Source organism: Schistocerca serialis, chromosome 5, assembly GCF_023864345.2.
Source record: "Schistocerca serialis cubense isolate TAMUIC-IGC-003099 chromosome 5, iqSchSeri2.2, whole genome shotgun sequence".
In the NCBI taxonomy this organism is placed as follows: Eukaryota; Metazoa; Arthropoda; class Insecta; order Orthoptera; family Acrididae; genus Schistocerca; species Schistocerca serialis.
Window position 1 is genome coordinate 763,277,948 of NC_064642.1, and position 21,686 is coordinate 763,299,633.

Genomic DNA, 21,686 nt, shown 5'->3' on the forward strand with positions numbered 1-21,686 from the left:
TGGAGCCACTCTGTAGCAGTTCTGGACGTCTGGGGTGTCGCATTGTCCTGCTGAAATTGCCCAATTCCGTCGGAATGCACAATGGACATGATTGGACGCAGGTGATCAGACAGGATGCTTACGTACGTGTCACCTATCAGAGTCGTACCTAGACGTATCAGGGGTCCCATATCACTCCAACTGCACACGCCCCACACTATTACAAAGCCTCCACTAGCTTGAACAGTTCCCTGCTGACATACGGGGTCCATAGATTCGTGGGGTTGTCTCCGTACCTGTACACGTCCATCCGCTCGATACAATTAGAAACGAGACTCGTGCGACTAGGCAACGTGTTTCCAGTCATCAACAGTCCAATGTCGGTGTTGACGGGCTCAGGCGAGGTGTAAAGCTTTGTGTTGTGCAGTCATTAAGGATACACGAGTGAGTCTTCGGCTCCGAAAGTCCCTATCGATGATGTTTCGTAGAATGGTTCGCACGCTGGCACTTGTTGATGGCCCAGCATTAACATCTGGAGCAGTTTGCGGAAGGGTTGCACTTCTGTCACGTTGAACGATTCTCTTAAGTCGTCATTGGTCCCGTTCTTGCAAGATCTTTTTCCGGCCGCAGCGATGTCGGAGATTTGATATTTTTCCGGATTTCTGATATTCACGGTACACTCGTGAAATAGTCGTACGGGAATATCCCCACTTCATCGCTACCTCGGAGATGCTGCGTCCCACAGCTATAACTGCACATTCAAACTCAAATCTTGATAATCTTCTATTGTAGCATCGGTAACCTATCTAACAACTGTGCTAGACAATTGTTATGTCACATAGGCGTCGCCGACCGAAGCGCCGTATTCTGCCTGTTAACATCTCTCTGTATTTGAATACGCGTGCCTATACCGGTTTCTTTGGCGCTTCAGTGTAATTAGTGGTGTAACTCTTAAAATCGATTGAAAGTATATAAAGTCGTAAAATCAAACAGGAACAACACACGAGCACAATTTAAAATACAATAATTTACACCTTCATCCATGCCCTGCAAACCACTGTGAAGTGCGTGGCAGAGGGCACACATTGTACCAGTTGTTAGGGTTTCTTTCCTTTCCATTCACGTATGCAACGCGTGAGGAATGATTCTCAGACGCCACTGCCTGCGCTGTAATAAATGTAATATTTCTTCGCTATACTTACAGGAGAAATGCTTAGATGACTGTAGTACATTCACAGATTCATTTTTTGTTGCTGGTTCTTTAAACTAAATCTACTTTCTTGGGACTGTTAACATCTCTCTTCAGGCATTTGCCGGTTCAGGTTCTTCAGCATCTCTGTGAAACTCTCCCATAGATCAAACAAACCTGTGACAATTCGTGCTGACCTTCGATATCAGTTGTTTTATCTGTTATGGGGGGGGGGGGGCACACACTTGAAAATTACTCTCACGCTTGGTTTGTGGGACTGGCAACATTTCCCTATAATTCTGCGAGTGAGCCGAAGCCTACGACCTGCTTTACTCATGACTGAGCCTATGTAATCGTTCCCTTACACATTCCCACAAATTGTTACACCAGGTATTTGTATGATTTGACCGATTAAAGCGGTGACTCAGTGATTAGTAGTCACAGATACTACAAGGCCGTGCTGCAAAGTGATGCCTCCCAATTTTTTATGTGAAAACTCTTGAAGCTTCTTCAATAAAACAAACGGTAGTAACATTCTATGTCTTTATTCCTCATGTGTATATACTTTTGAACATAGTAACCCTGGCGACGAACACATATCTCCCAACGAGAGGCGGGTTTGTCGATGACGTCACTGTAGGCTGTTTGACTTTGTTGACAGGACCACAACCTCACCTCTGCTGGCACCGCTTCATCACTATCAAGGTGAAGTTGTCAAAGGTGTTCTTTAAGGTTTGGGAACAGATGAAAATCGGATGGAGACAAGATGGGACTGTATGGAGGATGATCGACTGCAGATGTCGCAGCGATCGTCTGTGATCTAACATCGACATGCTAAATGAGAAGATGCTCCATGCCTGTGGACGAACAGTTCAAGCTCGAAACTCGATTACAGCACGCTGTTTGCCACGCACTGTCTGTTACGATACACACTGCCATGTTCCACGCTACAGTTCGGAGCCCTCTACCGACAGGTAGCTGCAAAAATGCAGACATGAAGAATGGAAATTTAAGATGTATTAACATTTGTTTTATTTAAAAACCCTTAAAAGTTTTCACATAAAAATTCGTAGGTATTACTTTCGAGCATGCTCTCGTTCCTTTTTTACGTTTTGTGGAAATTTTGCATTTCTGAGCATTTAAAACACGTCACCAATCTCTCCAGCACTTGGAAATGTTATCAAGGTCTGACTAAATATCTGTGCAGCTTTCTTGAGACTGTACGTCATTATAGATAATCTTATCAGGTTCGAATAGTTTGAATTTACTATAAATATTGTCTACAAGGTCGTTTATATACGACATGAACATTATATATATATATATATATATAGTGTGGTGTCTGTTCTTTCAGACACCAAGCTTTGCCTAGGTTATCCAGGATTTCCTCTATCCGTCGGAGAGGGTGTACTATGTTGAGAGATATATTGTTTAGTTTTCTGTATTGGCTACCCAACTCCATTTCTGCTGTCCACAGGCGTCCAGTTTTTTTGGTATCATTATTAACGTAAAATTCCATGAACTCGTACTGGGTGATATAGCTCCGTTGGCTAGCATACTGTCGATTTCCTTTTGTAGTGCTTCCTTCTTGCATGATGAATCTGCAAAGGTCTTTGGTTAAAAGTCGTACCCTCTACCTCTGGTTGCTTCACTAAAGTGGTATGCGTTAGTACATCTCTGGCAAGTGGAATACATGTTTCCAAGTGATGCACAACTGTTCAATGGACTACTTCTCTTCGCGGTTTAAATGATCTACCAGCATGTTTCCCTTAAAAGACTTTGTGTCGATTTAACCATGCCTTTTGGTTCAGCTTTCGTGTGCCAGACTTTACAGCTGCTTGGAGAAAGTACTGGCTGTGCGAGTATTTCGGATGTTGGTATTTGCACTTCCCCCTTGACGAGTGTTCAGAACGCTAATAATGCAGATTCCATTTCGCACGGTCACTGATGCTTCGGGGATGCAGATACCGAGTCGGATTTCTTGTTCCGGTATTATAGCTTCCGTTCCGTGGATGCATACTAACCTTACCTCGACATAGCATTGCTCTTTGGCTCCTATCAGAACGTCCTCTTTAGCTTCGGTCGTTTGCTCTTGTCACTTCCTGCAATTTTCCTACTCGTCGCCTTTTGCGTCATTCCCTCGTGCGTTGCCCGCTGGTGGCTGCTGTTTGGTTGCGTATCTCTTGCAATAGCGTCCTTGGTGGCTGTCTTAGTAACAGTCCCTTATCTGTGCTCTTACATGAGTTAACTTCCGTTTGTAAACTTCGGCTCTTCGCGTGTGCGGTGCCCTGTGACCTGCTCGCTTGACTCAACAGCGTAATTTCCTTGCTTGCTCCCTTAGTGTTTCCTCTTTTCTCGTTTGTTGTCACGAACGCATAGTTTGCTGGTCATGCTTCAGCGCCCATACTGGCATTTATTACTAACTTTGCTGCTCTTGCATCCTCCTCAGCTTCTCGTAGCTCTACCCATTCATCCCGTGTCCTAACTCTTCGGAGTGCGTAGTCAATTAGAACATGTTGCTGATCCAAGAAGTCCCGTTCTAATACGCCATCGAAGGGTAGATCTAGGTTTTTTTGTATGAATCGGAAATCCTGTGCACATTCTGTCCCGTGCTTCGTGTGTAGAGTTATCTTAACTTGTCCTCTGGTACGTCCCGCTAATGTCCCAGCGTTTTCTCTTTCTTAATACCACTGCCATCACTAAACTAAGATGGGGATCGCAATCTATCAGTAGGTCCATCTGCTCCTTACAGGAGCCCAGAAATCATAACTGCATGTAGCCACTCTTACAGTGCAGTCTGCGGCCCATGTAGTTACGGACGCAGTGTAAAGTTACTACCGTGTTGCGCTCGGTGTCCACTTCCCTGGGATCTATTTTTTGCGGATGTTGGCCCCATCTGATCCCCGAGCAGTCTCTGGCGTAACCAAGTCCGTGACTTCGCCTGCGTACACAGTGGAGTGCGCCCCGTCAAATAGACCGGAGGGGAACATTCCGACCTCGGGCCTTTTCCTCTGTTTTGCCGAATGTTGGTGTCTCATAAGGGTATCCAGTTCGTGCTTGGCTTGGTGTGTGAACCTGAGTGTGATTAAGTTCACATACCCGAAACCTTCGTTTACAGTCTAGCGCGTCTCTTCCACAACTACCGACCGAGGTGGCCTAGTGGTTAGCACACGCATCCGGGAGGACGACGGTTCGAACCCCCGTCTGGCCATCGTGATTAAAGTTTTCCGTGATTTCCCTACGTCGCTTCAGGCAAATGCCGTGATGTTTCCTGTGAAGGGGCACGGCCGATTGCCTTCCCCATCCTTCCCTAAGCCGAGCTTTTACTCTGTCTCTGATGACCTCGTTGTCAGCGGGACGTTAAACACTAATCTTCCCCCCCCCCCCTCCCTCCCTCCTTCCTCTTCCACAACTGAATCACTTCGTTTGCGGTATGCGGGCCTGTTTCGGACAGGTAAATACTTCAGGTTTCTCTCTCTCTCTCTCTCTCTCTCTCTCTCTCTCTCTCTCTCTCTCTGACATAATGGCGCGTTCTAATGTTTACTTACTTTCGTAATACTCAACTGAGATGGCGCGCAGCGCAGACCAGGTCTCCGTGTGATCACACACTGATAACTGCGGGTTGACCCCGTGATTTGTTCTGTTATATACTTTAAATACACCTTCTTAGCGCTAGGGTCTACTAACTCATAAGCACTATCACAATTGTCCAAAAATTCCGATAATTGTCCCCTATCGCCATCCACTTTCTTAGGTTCTGTTGATCAATATAGCCTGGCGCGGTTCTGTTGGAAAGTACAGAGGCTTCCATATTCGCTAAAGTTCCGACGCTGTGTGTGACGTGTCAGACGCGGCGTCTCCTTTCATGCTTGCGAGTCCCTGGTATGGTGAGCCCCTGGGTCATGACGCTACCTCGACTGCGATGGATGCTGTCCTTGGTCCGGCAAGCCCGTAGTTCGCGACGGCAGCTGGGTTAGGACCTATCATGTCTCAAAGCCGTTCGCTTGACTTGGTTCCGAGCTGATTTCTACAAAACGACAGTGGTTCCCTTAATCTATTCTTGTATTACGTGGCGCATCGTCGTCGTCCTCAGTATAAATGGTCACCTTACTGGACCACCGTCCAGTACAACCTCCAGCCATACTCGATCAGCGGCCACTACTTCGTCCCACACTTGGCACCGAAAATTTGTTGCCCCCATCTGTCGCGTCCCGAGATCTAGATAGGACACCTTAAAGAAGAGAAAGGATCTTATCTCAGTCGACGCAATCGACGAAGGAAAGTAGCGTAGGCTGCTTGTAGTACTTAAACAGCGGCTCGGCTACAAACAAAGTATTTCAAAGTACAGAACTCGGTGTAAGTATCAATGTAACAGGATAGAAATCAGAGTCAGAATGGATTCGTGGTCATGGAACTCCAAGCTACTCTACTATAAGGCCAAGACTTCCTTAGCTAATTCTATGTCTATCTCTGAACTCGTGCCGATATAAGTCGGCTAACTATTCCATTAGCAGCGGCAGCATGCCGAGGCTAACAACTGTTCTAACAAGTTAAGTCCGACCTGTCTTTCTCTGGGTTCCGGACGTAGCCATATGTCTCTGGTAATCTATCGAGGACACGGCAGCAGGACATGAAGTACTTGAATAATAACTGAAACTAACAACGGTGTCGTATTCCAACGTCGTCTATTCAGAACATGCTACCAGTTTGAACGTCAAACAGCGTCATCTTCAGGTCCCAAACGTAATCCGCCATCAACGTGTGAACCACAATGACAAAGATCAACGAAGTCTTCTTATAGAAACAGTAAAACTTATTAAGCATGTTACCCAGCGAGTGCAACCAACGAAGTCGAGTGCAGCGGGGGCAAAAACAACTGGATTCTGTGACTTCCAGCTACAAGCCCACCAATGGTCAGGCCGTTGAGCAGTCGCCTGACCGGGAACAACTGTTGATGAAAGCCGTAACAGAGTAGCCGCCGGGTGTCCACTCGATAATAGTGGATGACCCAGCCATTTTGTTACACTGCAAAGTCTCCGAGCAGTTCGGCAAGGAGATCTCAGAATTCACGAAGAAAGTGGTGGCATGTATCAAAATAAGACAAAAATGTCCAGTAAACAAGGGCTCTAAAATGCATACGTTAAGAGCTACGAGCGATTTTTTTATCCTCGCTACAGCGAAACTGAAACACATACCTTGTTCTGCAGTCTCCTTGCTATTACGAACGCCTACACGATGCAGTAAACAAATGAAGACACATTCCTTTGTTACTGTGCATGGGTGCTAAATGCACTAAACGCCCGCTAGTGTTGTTATTGTAAACCGCATTCCCAATATTCAGAGTAAAGTGGAGCGCATGCATTAGTTGTAATGGAGCCAGGTTCTGTTGCAATAAGTTTGTGAAATGCTTTTGCACTGTAATTATATCTTTGCGCCTACCAGCATAATATACATAGTTTCCACATAGGAAATGGTTGGCATGATCTTCTGCTGTGGTCTGGCAACTGGAAGAAAATGTTTACGTTTTTGTGTATGTTAACATCAGACACTCTGCTGTTTCACAGTAACGGAATAATGTATTCTGATTTGTTTACTCATTTGTCTCTGCATTGTATAGGTCGTTCGTAATAGCAAACAGCTTTCGGTACAAGAGATGTCTCACAGTAAAGAATATGAACATGTGCTCCTAGCTCTTACGGTACTCCTTTTGGAGCCGCCTTTACTGGGCATATTTCTTGTTTTGGTCCACCCTACCAACCCTCGAAATATGAGATACTTAAAACATCCCGACATATTACACCTAATAATGGTGAATAAACCTGTAAATATTACATAATCACGCTGTATAACATGTGCAAAGACATAAATAGGTTTACACAAAAAGTCTCTATTTTTAGTGTATTTACTATTTTACCAACTGAAGTAAGTTAAATGTTAACAGTCAGGAAACTTGGGCTGAATGCAAACGACTGTATGTGAAAGTGTGAAGTGAAGCAGGTGCTGTTTTGTTCTCGTGCTTTGTCTGCCAGGTAATGATATATTCAGCAAAAACGCGAGTAAAAAGGGGTAATTGAGGGCAATTAAACGTACAACACACACAATAGTGCACTAGAAAAAACTCTACAGACAGGGACAAATCTCAGCACATAACCTCATTGTCACACCCAGCAAATAGGCCTCATCACAACTACAAGGTTTCTATAAGTAAAACTTAATGTACCTGCGTGACATGAAGATTCAGAAGCTACAATTGTCTGGGTCCGCTAGGTTCGAGGGGCCAAGCCTTAGGAGAAAATCGACGTAACACAGCTGACCGTAGCGGCTCGGTCCGGCAGGAACCGTTAGGCACCGTCGTTACATTCTGAAACCCATGTGGTTAATGTCACGGTGACTCACCAGTCATTAAGGTTCGCGAAAGTGTTAAGCGTCCGAAAGAGGAACGTGACTAATTTGTTGTTCAGTCATCGTATCTGCAGTCACCGTGTTTATTTCGGAAACGGATACTCCATTGTTCATCTGAGGCCCGGGAGATCCGTTGATTTCGAGGCATCCCAGATAAATGCCTAACTATTCGAGGAGATAGTCTCTCAATTAACCGCCGCATCTGTGTGCAGTCGTGGAATGTGACCAGAAACGTCAGTGTTATCCCGCCAACATACATACAACCACAAATTTACATTGATCAAATTCTTGTCGAGTCTCCAGCCGGATGAAAATGTCGTCTCTACACAATATCTCCGCGGTCCACCTGGTCGCCGTCATCAGGTGAGAAAAGCTAAGCTGCTCTCACCGGTAACTGATTCAAACCGTGAACGATGAAACCTTTATGTGCTGTTGTTGTGGTCTTCAGTCCAGAGACTGGTTTGATGCAGCTCTCCATGCTAATCTATCCTCTGCAAGCCTCTTCATCTCCGAGTTACTACTGCAACCTACATCCTTCTGAATTTGCTTAGTGTATTCATCTCTTGGTCTCCCTCTACGATTTTTACCCTCCACGCTGACCTCCAGTACTAAATTGGTGACCCTTTGATGCCTCAGAACATGTCCTGCCAACCTATCCCTTCTTCTAGTCAAGTTGTGCCACAAATTCCTCTTATCCCCAATTCTATTCAATACCTCCTCATTAGTTATGTGGTGTACCCATCTAATCTTCAGCATTCTTCTGTAGTACCACAGTTCGAAAGCTTCTATTCTGTTCTTGTCCAAACTATTTATCGTCCACGTTTCACTTCCCTACATGGCTACACTCCATACAAATACTTTCAGAAACGACTTCCTGACACTTAAATCTATACTCGATGTTAACAAATTTCTCTTCTTCAGAAACGCTTTCCTTGCCATAGCCAGTCTACATTTTCTATCCTCCCTACTTCGACAGTAACCAGTTATTTTGCTTCCCAAATAGCAAAACTAATTTCCTACTTTAAGCGTCATTTCCTAATCTAACTCCCTCAGCATCACCTGACCACCTGATTTAATTCGACTGCATTCCATTATCCTTGATTTGCTTTCGTTGATGTTCATCTTTTACCCTCCTTTCAAGACACTGTCCATTCCGTTCAACTGCTCTTTCAGACCCTTTGCTGTCTGCCCCCCGACTCTTATGACTGCTATCTGGTTTCTGTACAAATTGTAAATAGTATTTAGCTCTGTGTATATGATCCCTGCAACCTTCAAAATTTGAAAGAGTATTCCTGTCACCATTGTTAAAAGCTTTCTCTAAGTCTACAAATGCTATAAACGTAGGTCTGCCTTTCCTTAATCTATCTTCTAAGATAAGTCGTAGGGTCAGTACTGCCTCGCGTGTTCCAAAATTTCTATGGAATCCAAACGGATCGTCCCCAGGGTCGGCTTCTATCAGTTTTTTCTATTCGTCTTCAAATAATTCGTGTTAGTATTTTGCAGCTGTGATTTATTAAACTGATAGTTCGGTAATTTTCACACCTGTCGGCACCTTTATATGCAACGAAAATACAAACGGCGTGAGAAGAGCTGCAGCACCTCCAGTGGTGAATACTGTTGAAAGACGATATATCATTAAAAATTATTACTCATAGCCGGCCGATTCAGATGTCATTATTTCTTCATATCTGATAAAACAGAATTCCAATTTTTACTTAGCGGGTATCCATTATCACGGTTAATGATGTTATCTGTTACTTGATTTCGACATTCTTTTAAAACACAATCGCAGTAACGCGAGTCATTTTCAACCACTTGTCACATTGTACAACATCCTAGGCCCGTCTGTAAGACAGTGCTCAGCCACCGCAAATTTGTCAGGTTGTAGTAATCGTGTATGGCGATGATGTTCAACACATCTGTCATTGGCGGTACAAATAGCTTGGCCAATGTATACTTTACCGCACTCACATGCCATTTTGTAAACGCCAGGCTTTCTCAAAACTAAATAATCCCTAACAGAGACGAGAAGTGCTCTCATGTTAGCTGGCGGACGGAGTACACATTTGAGTTCATATTTCTTCAAAACCCTACCTATCTTGGCAGACACATTCCCAGCATATGGAAGGAAAGCCACAGGACTAAAAGTGTCTTCAGCTGGTTTAGGTAATAGTCCAAACTCAAATGCACTCGAATCTGTTTTTTCGTAGCCATTACGATTAAACACGCCCCTAAGATGTTGCAGCTCTTGGTGCTAAATTCTCATCGTACAATATCGCATATGGTCGTTTGACCAATGACCGGAGGACGGAACTCTTGGTCACAGAGTTTATAGGAAACCGACGCATACTGATAGGTATTTGCATGCTACTAGCTGTCATTCACCGTTTCAACGTACAGGAGTCCTAAGGAAACGTGCAGCGCGCCACGGACGCAGGTTGGTGGGAGCGGTATTATGCTGTGGGAGACATTCTCCTGCGCTTGCATGGGACCTGTGGTAGTAATCGAAGATACGCTGACAGTGGCGAGACACCTGCAGCCCTTCATCCTTGATGTCTTCCCCGACGGCGATGACATCTTTCAGCGTTACAATTGCCCGTGTCTCAGAGTCAAAATCGAGCTACACTGGTTTGAGAAGCATTATAGTGAACTCACTTTGATGTTTCGGCAACCAATTTCGCATGATGTAAATCCTACGGAACCCATCTGTGTCGCTATCGGGCGCCATCACCGCGATACGCAAATAAGCGGCCCGTTATTTACGCGAATTACATGTCCTGTGTGTAGACTTCTAACGCCGCATACCTCCACAAACCTACCAACAAACTGTTGGATCCCTGGTACTTAGTGCCAGTGAGGTATTTCGTTCCAAAGACGGACAAATAATGTATTAAGCAGGTGGTCATAATGTTTTGGCTCATCGGTGTAAATAAAACTAATTTTTTGTACAGAAATGGGTGAAGAGACTGCTAAATCACTCTACGCCTGAACGAATGGAAGCGAACATAAGCGAATTCACATTTGCAGACAGTTATCTGGTTTTCACTTCCATTCGCTTGCACCTGCGAACAAGTGTTTATATTAGAGGTGATGGGAGAGAACATAAGATAACCATAACCTGTGAACACTACGTCATTGTTTTTTGGGTACCAATAATTACGCCTCACGGCATACAACACTATTCACTGAGGTGACAAAAGTCATGGGATACCTCCTAATACCGTGTCGGATCTACTTTGGCCATGTGTAGCTCAGCAACTCCACGTGGCATGGGCTCAAAAAATGGTTCAAATGGCTCTGAGCACTATGGGACTTAACATCTGTGGTCATCAGTCCCCTAGAACTTAGAACTACTTAAACCTAACTAACCTGAGGACATCACACACATCCATGCCCGAGGCAGGATTCGAACCTGCGACCGTAGCAGTCGCGCGGTTCCAGACTGAGCGCCTAGAACCGCTAGACCGGCATGGGCTCAATAAGTTGTTGGAACTCTCCTGCAGAAATATTGAGCCATGCTGCCTCTGAGCCGTCCTTGTTGCGAAAATTTTGCGGTGCAGGATTTTGTGTAAGAACTGACATCTCGGTTATGTTCCATAAAAAGTTCGATGGGATTCATGTCGGGCGATCCGAGTGGACAAATCATTCTCTCGAATTGTCCAGAATATTCTGCAAACCAGTCACGAGCAGTTGTGACCCGGTATAACATGCTACATTCTTGTTTGGGAACACAAAGTCAATGAATGGCTGCAGTTGATCTCAAAGTAGCAGAGCCGGCCGCTGTGGCCGAGCGGTTCTGTGCGCTTCAGTCCGGAACGGCGCTGTTGCTATGGTCGCAGGTTCGAATCCTACCTCGGCCATGGATGTGTGTGATGTCGTTAGATCAGTTAGGCTTAAGTAGTACTATGTCTAGGGGACTGATGACCTCAGATGTTGTCCCATAGTGCGTAGAGCCATTTGAACCATTTTGAAACTAGCAGAATATATCCGTTTCTCGTCAGTGATGGTTCAGTTGCACCAGAGGACCCAGTCAGTTCCATGTAAACACAGCCCACACCTTCACGGAGCCACTACTAGTTTGCACGGTACCTTGTTGTGAACCTGGTTCCTTGGCTCCGTCGGGTCTGTGCCACACTCCAGCCCTACCATCAACTCTTACCAACTGAAATCGGGACTCACCTGACCAGACCACGGTTTACCAGTCCTCTAAAGTCCAACCGATATGGTCTCGAGCCCAGGAGAGGCGCTGCGGGCGATGTCGTGCTGTTGGCAAAGGCACTCGGATCGGTAGTCTGTTGTCATAGCCCATTAACGCCAAATTTCTCCGCGCTGCCTCAGCGGATGCCTTCATCGTAATTCTAACACTGACTTCAGTGGTTATTTCACGCAGTGTTGCTTGTCTGACTACACTACGCAGACGCCGATGCTCTAGGTCGTTAAGCGAAGGCCATCGGCCTCTGCTTTGTTCAAATGGCTCTGAGCACTATGGGACTTAACATCTATCGCCATCAGTCCCCTAGAACTTAGAACTACTTAACTAAGGACAGAACACAACACCCAGACATCACGAGGCAGAGAAACTCTGCTTTGTACATGGTAAGAGGTGAAGCCTGAAGTTTGGTATTCTCGGCACACTTTTGACGCTGTGGATCTCGGAATTTGCATTCCCGAACGATTTCCGGAATGGAATGTCTCATGCGCCTACTTCCGCGTTCAGAGTCTGTTAATTCCCGTCGTGCGGGCATAATCATTTCAAAAACCTTTTCACGTGAATCACCGGAGCAGCTCCGCCGGTGCACTGCTCTTTTGTACCTTGTGTACGCGATACTGCTGCCATGTGCATATCCCTATCCCATGACTTTTGTCGCCTCAGTGTAGAGTGTAGTTAGAGGCACGATGCAAGACTTTGATGTTCAGAGAGGATTATTTTGCACAGCGAGAGCACTGTTTTTGACGCAGTAAGCAAAATGTCGTAGGAAGGGAAGATTTTAGATGTCTCAGATAGTACATGAGTGGAGGTGGTGCACGTACCTCTGAACAGCTCGAGCTTTCATTAGCATTAGTCCAAAACTTTGCACATATTTCTGTTGACGCCTTTCACTGGCTTCTAATTACAACTGAGGGGGAAATTCAAAAGCATTACACTGACTACCGACGGGTGTCGTAACTTGGAGGAAGACTAGCATTTAGACTCTGGTTATTAGCAATCGGAAACATTTACGTTAGTGATTGTGTAGCAGTTCAGCAGCTGCTATACGTCAGATAGTTTCTGATGTCTACAGTGACATATGCGAAGCATTTCAAGGATTTTCATTAAACTATGTATAATAACGTAATGACAATGAAATATGTTTGATTAAATGTAAAATGTATATAGGACCTGTTACATAAGCTACTTGATAAAATATGTTATCGTATATCCTGTTAGAGGCCAAATGGATCGAATAAGGCATTTCTATTTATCATCAAAAATCTCTAACATAGGAGTGATATACGAGGCGTGTTATTACAGATACCATGAACGTAAGCAAATTAGAACGATCACGTCTCTCTTATATTTTTAATTTTAATCAGCGTAATAGAAACATATACACGCTTGTTTACTTTCAAATAAATGTTTTGGGCTTTTCCTTTTTAATGGAAAGAATCACGAAGCTTGAGCTTATTCACTCCGTTCCCGCCAGATGCTAGTGTCGAATGAATTTATGGTCTATCACGTTCCCAGGAGGATCTTCGACTGCTTCGGCAACTTTCATCCAATCATATTTCTTTACCTTCGGCTTTTGCACTGTTGATCTCCAGATCTCATAAGACATATGATAACCTTACTCTTCTATCAGCACGATTACATCTTTCTCACGCAACTCCATTGCTCAAGCAACTCAAGTGCTGTAAGAAAGGTGCAGTTACCGTAAAATTGGCTGGAGAAAATTCACTCCTGTCACAGCCATGACGAAAGAAATGACTTCCTCAAGCCGTAACTTTTCATCGCTACGAGGAATGGAAAGGGAGATTCGGTTATTAGAGCACATGACAGTAAAACTAGCTTCGCTTTTTTCTGCGCCATGTTCACCTTGTATGAAATAAAGAAACCACGAATAACTGACCAAACGAAGATATGAATCTCTCTCCTTGTGAATGTGAGTCCGGTGCTGGAGCAAGATCGCACAAGTCGCCTTACGCGTTGTGAGAAGGTCTAATAATTCCAACAGCGTGAAACTTCTAGGGCTGTCGTTCATCAGACGGCGTGTTTCTCAGTGGAAACCCCCCTGGCACAGAATAGTGAGTTAAGACACACTTTAATCCAGCTCACATCTGATGATGACACAACCTGTAGAAGCCTGTGCGCGTGGTGTCTCGGTGGGTCGTGTACTTCCGGTGTAGACGCCGCTCCACGCATGGACAGCCCCGCTTTAATCGGGTTGTCCTCTCGACCTTTGGTCGCCCTTTCGCATCGATTGCACTGGTCGGCCAGAGGGCGGACAACCTGTTCGCGGGACTCGTGTGTTCTCAGCTGGCGGAGCGACGCTGGTTTCGTGCCTAACGACTGATTACTGCTCGTTCCATAGGTCATGTTCTCATGCATGAAGAATACCACACAAATAAAATACCTAAACAGCGTGTTTCAAAAGTCCGGGAACACTTAAACTTTTTGTAGCCAAGTGAGTAGCATTACAAAGTAACAGTATACATAAGTCCACAGACAATGGGGGCACCATGCGAGATACTACAAACGTCGACCCGATCGTGACGAAACTCTTACCACACACACCGCGTGGTCTGAGGCGCCTTGCCACGGTTCGCGCGTATCGTAAGTGAAAAAATTTCTTAAAGATCCCTGGCGAAGCGCGGTTCGAGGCGCCATGTCACGGACTACGTCGCCCCTCCCGCCGGAGGTTCGAGGCCTCCCTCGGGCGTGGGTGTGTGTTGTTCTTCGCATTAGTTAAAGTAGTGTGTAGGTCTACGGACCGATGACCTCAGCAGTTTGAACATTTTGATCCCTGGCTCGTGTTTACAAGAAAGCTTCTGTCAAAAATTTGCTTCGAAGTATGTACACGTAATAGGTTTGTTCCGCATTCCATCAGTAGCTAATGTGGCGGTAAGGGAGGCTGGCATTAAGTGCCCACTGGGACTTTGATTGTAGTTTAACGTCTACGACAGGAAAACTGTTGAACAGTAGAGTCGCGAATTGCACTTGGCTTAGAAGCAAAGGGAACTTTCTTTATGCGAATACATCAGACATTTGAGCTGCGTCCTGCGTACCACCTTGCAGAAAGAAGGCGGCTAATCCTCGGTACAAACAAGTGTGACGTGATACCCCGTCCGACCACGCGATTGGCGATCGGCTGTGATGACTGTCAGGTAGTTAGCAGTGCAGGGTGTTCCGAAATTCCCGTTACAGACTTCTAGGTCTTGTGGACGGGACTGAAAACATAACGTTTTCAACAGGAACGCATGTCCGGGAACGGCTTCAGTTCAGATGTTTAACTCATTCAATTGTGCTTGAGGTACTGATTAGGCGTGACGCAGTACAATTATTAGGTAACAGTTCTAAAAGAAACATAACGAAGCATCCATTTATTACTTAAGCACATTTGTTTGTACTATCGATTAAACGTTACGTGTTTACATAATTTCGAAACATAAGACTACAGCATACTACGTACAGAACTGTGCTGATGCACTGCAACAGCGACTCGATGTGGCGACCACCAACGCTGTGACAGACGCTGTGCCTACGAAGGAAGCACTTCTGGTAGACACTTTTCACCCCAACTGGTGTCTCTTCACTTTCTAGTGCAGCGATCATAACTCTTGCCAGCAGATCTCCCTCTTTGTCTATAAGAGTCTCGTAAATTAAACTTTGCATGCGACCCGAGAAGTAGTAACCCATTCAGGTGACCGACTGACGCACTACACGTCATTATGTATGCCTTACAGCGTACCAGCATAAACTACTATGGGACTTTCCTGTTTCCCTCAACAGACGTACACACCTTACACGTCTGAATTGAAACCGTCGTAGAATGTGTAACCGGACAGGGGTTGCTATTCAAAACATTATGTACTCATTCCCCTCTGCAAGTCCTGTAGGTTTGTAACGGGAATTTCCGAACACCCTCTACAGACTGAAGCGCCAAAGAAACCGGTATAGGCGTGCGTATTCAAATACAGAGATATGTAAACTGGCAGAATACGGCGCTGCGGTCGGCAACGTCTATATAAGACAAGTGCCTGGCGCAGTTGTTAGATCTGTAACTACTGCTACAGTGGCAGGTTATCAAGATTAAACTCAGTTTGAATGTGGTGTTATAATCAGCGCACGAGCGATGGGACGCAGCATCTCCGAGGTAACAATGAAGTGGGGATTTTCCCGTGCGACCATTTCCACGAGTGTACCGTAAATACCAGGAATCCGGTAAAACATCAACTCTGCGACATGGTCGCGGCCGGAAAACGATCCTGCAAGAACGGCACCAGCGAAGACTGCAGAGAATCATTCAACGTGGCAGAAGTGCAACCCTTCCGAGTATTACTGCAGATTTTAGTGCTGGGCCATCAACAAGTGTCAGCATGCGATCCATTCAACGGAACATCATCGACATGGGCTTTCCTAGCCGAAGGCCCACTCGTGTGCCCTTACGCCTCGCCTGGGCTCGTCAACACTGACATTGGACTGTTGATTACTGGAAACACGCTGCGTGGTTGGAGAGTCTCGTTCCAAATTGTATCGAGCGGATGGGTGTGCACGGGTATGGAGACAACCTCATGAATCCACGGCCCCTGCTTGTCAACAGGGGACTGTTCAAGCTGGTGGACGACCTGTAATGGTGTGGGGCGTGTGCATTTGGAGTGATATGGGACCTCTGATACGTCTAGGTACGACTATGACAGGTGACACGTACGTAAGCATCCTGTCTGATTACCTGCATCAACTCATGTCCATTGTGCATTCCGACGGACTTGGGCAATTCCAGCAGGGCAATGTGGCACCCCACACGTCCAGAATTGCTACAGAGTGGCTCTTCTGAGCTTAACCAAACTCGCCAGACATGAATATTTTTGAGCATATCTAGGATGCCTTGCAACGTGCTGTTCAGAAGAGATCTCCACCCCCTCGTACTCTTCCGGATTTATGGACAGCGTTGAAGGACTCATGGTGTCAGTCCCATCCAGCACTACTTCAGTTATCAGTCGAGTCCATGGTACGTCCTGTTGCGTCACTTCTGCGTGCTCGCGGGGGCCCGGTACTATGTTAGACAGGTGTACCAGTTTCAGTGTATCTTGAGAGCGAGTTAAGATGGAGCGGCCGTATAAATGTTCCTTTGAGGAAGGCAACGCCAGACTATGACGAAATGTAGTTCATCGACGAAAGGAGCAGTGGAAGAGGAACGGACGCTGCTGCACTAGGATAAGAGCTAGGAACGTACGTAAGCAGCTTGCTTTCTTAGCCTAAAGCCGTCGGCACACGGACCGTGCATCCGAGCGTTGAGCGTGCCGAGTTTCTGACGTCATAGCGTGCAATATCACGTTCGGGGGCGTTTCCTAACGTGCAGAGCAATATCTGGCATGTCAGATATTCTGAGCGTGCGTCTGAGCGTTGACCAATGAGATGGCACCACGCCACCTACGTCACACGCTCACAGTGTTCCTTCAGTACAGAGTTGTGAGGCGCCATATTTGCATTCATTTCAAGCCTGTATGTATATATGCCGTTTCTGAGCACCAGCAAACTGAGAACCGCTGGAAAACCCATTGTTAGTTGTATTATAATGAGAAACATCATATTCGTGGCAGTGAATTATTGTAACTTGCGTATTATGAAAGTAGGCTATTTGAAGGCAGCGACACACTGAAGATCCACCCAAAACGCATTGTTCTTGTTAGAATTTGTTATAATTAAGTTTCGATTAGTAATATAATTATCTACGATTAACATTTTTAGCGAAGCTTAATACAATATGAGTAAGAACAAACAGCGTGTTGTTGGTTTAGCGTAATGAGCAGTGTCCATGTCCATTAATGAGTTTTGGGGGGGGGGGGGGGGGGGCGGTGGTTCGCATCTTAACACTTACAAATTTTTTTCCCTAACATTCGCGTTTTTATTAGGTTCTGATACTTTATTATTAGTTTAAGATAAATATATGTTATAATATTTGATGTTATGTAAATATAAGCTCACCTATTTTTGAGGGGTGACTTTGTTGGCTTAATCTACAGGACAGCTTGCGCTACTTGTATAAAGATATTTTGCTCCTTTTTCTTTTACGCTTCGTAATTCACATGTTGCAAAGATTCTGCTACTGGGTAGGAACAGTGATCAAGTAAGAATGACCTTGGGGTTTGACTAAAATGTGGGAATGATGAAATAATGTTTATCTTATGCGGAGGAGTATTCCAAATTTGTACCGCACTGTTTGTAATGAAACTTTTATAAGTCTGTGTCCTTATTGCTTGGACATGGTAGTTTCCTTTTCGTGGACGATGAAGGAAATGTGGGTTTTAATAGAGCTAACGTGCGAATTTTACGCGCGCCCGTTTAGTGTGATTTACGAACTACATCTACATATACATGTCTACATCTACATGATTACTCTGCAATTCACATTTAAGTGCTTGGCAGAGGGTTCATCGAACCACAATCATACTATCTCTCTACCATTCCACTCCCGAACAGCGCGCGGGAAAAACGAACACCTAAACCTTTCTGTCGAGCTCTGATTTCCCTTATTTTATTTTGATGACCATTCCTACCAATGTAGGTTGGGCTCAACAAAATATTTTCGCACTCGGAAGAGAAAGTTGCTGACTGAAATTTCGTAAATAGATCTCGCCGCGACGAAAAACGTCTTTGCTTTAATGACTTCCATCCCAACTCGCGTATCATGTCTGCCACACTCTCTCCCCTATTACGTGATAATGCAAAACGAGCTGCCCTTTTTTGCACCCTTTCGATGTAAGGATCCCACACCGCGCAGCAATATTCTAACAGAGGACGAACGAGTGTAGTGTAAGCTGTCTCTTTAGTGGACTTGTTGCATCTTCTAAGTGTCCTGCCAATGAAACGCAACCTTTGGCTCGCCTTTCCCACAATATTATCTATGTGGTCTTTCCAACTGAAGTTGTTCGTAATTTTAACACCCAGGTACTTAGTTGAATTCACAGCCTTGAGAATTGTACTATTTATCAAGTAATCAAATTCCAACGGATTTCTTTTGGAACTCATGTGGATCACCTCACACTTTTCGTTACTTAGCGTCAACTGCCACCTGCCACACCATACAGCAATCTTTTCTAAATCGCTTTGCAACTGACACTGGTCTTCGGATGACCTTACTAGACGGTTAATTAGAGCATCATCTGCGAACAACCTAAGAGAACTGCTCAGATTGTCACCCAGGTCATTTATATGGATCAGGAACAGCAGAGGTCCCAGGACGCTTCCCTGGGGAACACCTGATATCACTTCAGTTTTACTCGATGATTTGCCGTCTATTACTACGAACTGCGACCTTCCTGATAGGAAATCACGAATCCAGTCGCACAACTGAGACGAAACCCCGTAGGCCCGCAGCTTGATTAGAAGTCGCTTGTGAGGAACGGTGTCAAAAGCTTTCCGGAAATCTAGAATTACGGAATCAGCTTGAGATCCCCTGTCGATAGCGGCCATTACTTTGTGCGAATAAAGAGCTAGCTGCGTTGCACAAGAACGATGTTTTCTGAAACCATGCTGATTACGTATCAATAGATCGTTCCCTTCGAGGTGATTCATGATGTTTGAATACAGTATATGCTCCAAAACCCTACTGCAAACCGACGTCAATGATATAGGTCTGTAGTTCGATGGATTACTTCTACTACCCTTCTTAAACACTTGTGCGACCTGCGCAATTTTCCAGGTAATCCCTCAACTGCCGCTGGAGTGCGTTGCGATCGCGTATACCACGTTGGGCCCCACGTAGCGTATGCACAAGTCGCATCGTTCCTGAGCGTTCAGCAGCACGTTGAACTTGGCACGCTCAACGTTGGCGTTCGACAGCACGGTCGGTGTGCCGACGACTTAAGGGGCCGCGACAGAAACTTGTATTGACAGGGAAGAAGTCTGTGGAGTCCCAGGTGTGGGCGCTGTGGGCTGCCTCGGAGTGCGCGGCAGTAGGTGAGAGGAACGGAATGGTGCGCGGCGGGGTGGGGGGAGATGCGACCTTTGTCTCGCCGTAGCGGCGATAAGCGGCCGCCGGCCGGGACAGCCGCTGCGCTCGCCAGTCGCTAGCTGCTTCTCCGGCAGCTACCGTGTGTGCGCAGCAACCAGTAGCCAGCAGACAGTCGAGTTACTAGTTAGCTACAGTGCAGCAGACATGAAGCCCCGTCCGTGGCCCAGCGCCGACGTCAAGAGTAGCTTGTGAGTACGCAGCCTCGGCTTTCTGCCAACCAGCGTAGTTTACGTCCTGTCACGCTATCTTAACTGCGGCAACAACCGGCTCTGGTATAACTGCGAGGTCTACGTAGTTTCGGCATCGGTGTGAGACACAGTATTCAATGTTTCTTCGGAAAGCAATCGGTAGTGGTGGCTGTTACGAAACAGTGTGGTAGTTGCGACTACTTGTCGCGTGAAGTTTGAGTTACCTGTAGTTATTACGTCATACCGCGTACTTCAATGTAATACGCACTCGCATTGTTCCTCGTAATTTGTAATGAAACGGTGTGCACTGTTTTACCTTGTGGAATTGCATGCTAATGCCTTCTGTTCTGTGTTACATTTACTGAGTTCTCATTTGTTTGTGTCCTTCGGTAACAGAAGATGAAAAGCTTTCTGCCCTCATGTGGTAACCTTACATTCTTGACGACAAGGCGACAGGTCGCATGTTACGCTCTCTTTTGGCCTGTTTGGTCACCGTATTAGCGCGTTCTAGGAATTACTTGTGCTGACAGGTAATCCCTCTTGAACTTTCAGGGAACCTTATGCTCGTCTGCAGTTTGGGTAGGCACTGGGGTGGGGAGCCCCACGAGCCGTGGTAGACTCCGTGTAGTGCCTCTATTTCGTAGGGTTTGCAGGCTCTGCAGATTTCGTACAGTCCTTTTATAGTTTAGAGTACAGTGAATCTGAACATGAAATACAGGTTGTGACAGACAGACAGACGAGCAGCGTAACACGACGCCAGCGTTCGCGCCATACTTATCGCACTTTCCGTTATAAAAACTAAAACCGCAAGATATATTCAGTAAACTTATATTACATAACAGACAATTCCGGGACGACTACTTCGGCGTTTCTTGCATAATTATGAAAATTAGAGGCGGAAACTGACACGTGTGGAAGAAGAAAAAAACATTCAAGTAAACATCGTTCCGCAAACGAGTCGTTTGCTTGCTAACCCCCACTGTAGTTAGTACGGGAATATTCTCCTACTTAGTTGGAATGGAAACATTTCGATCAAAGGCCCAGCTAGTCGGGCTCATTTTTCACCCACGGCCTACATTAATAAGAAATAAAGCACTACTTCAGCACGTTACAAGTATTACAATTTACTGTTCAGTAGTACCGTATCTGTTAGAAAAAGTGTTCAACTTGTCATCATTGTCATCATCGCATTAGGATGGAGTAAAGTCCTCGCCTCTGCAGTCAGCACGGTTCTAGGCACTTCAGTTCGGAACCGCGCTGCTGCTACGGTCGCAGGTTCGAATCCTGCCTCGGGCATGGATGTGTGTGATATCCTTAGGTTAGTTAGGTTTAAGTAGTTCTAAGTCTAGGGGACTGATGACCTTAGATGTTAAGTCCCATCGTGCTTAGAGCCATTAGAACCATCTGCAGTCAGCTACTAATTCTTTCAACAAGTCGCAAATCTTGACAAGGCTGAACATCCATTGGTCCAGATGTTCAGTCGTATGATCGGGAATGTTGCTTCACGCCTGCCTTTTGAGATGACTACAGACAGACAGAGCCTGAGGACAGGTATCGGGCTATGTTGGGGAGGGGGGTGGGGGTGGGGGGTGATACGCAAGCGCTGCTCGAACTCTCCGTCTTGGACCATACTGGCGCGTTGCGTGTCCTCTTACATCATGTCCTGCTGTTCCATCACACATGTACCACATTCTGCAACCATAGGCCACAGGTGAA

General features: G+C 45.7%; 1 protein-coding gene across 2 annotated transcripts in view; it reads left to right on the forward strand.

Annotated features, from left to right (window-relative positions):
* Positions 1 to 21,686, forward strand: part of LOC126481126 (mitogen-activated protein kinase kinase kinase 13) — a 397,315-nt gene that overhangs the window by 290,667 nt on the left and 84,962 nt on the right. The window contains exon 1 of one of the 2 annotated variants that reach the window (XM_050104666.1): positions 19,848 to 19,970. The exons of the other annotated variant lie outside the window; for it this stretch is intronic. Within the exon in view, the coding sequence (XP_049960623.1) occupies positions 19,927 to 19,970 (44 nt within the window). The 5' untranslated portion in view covers positions 19,848 to 19,926. Of the gene's footprint in view, positions 1 to 19,847; positions 19,971 to 21,686 lie in introns of those variants that run through there. 2 annotated transcript variants of the gene reach the window in all.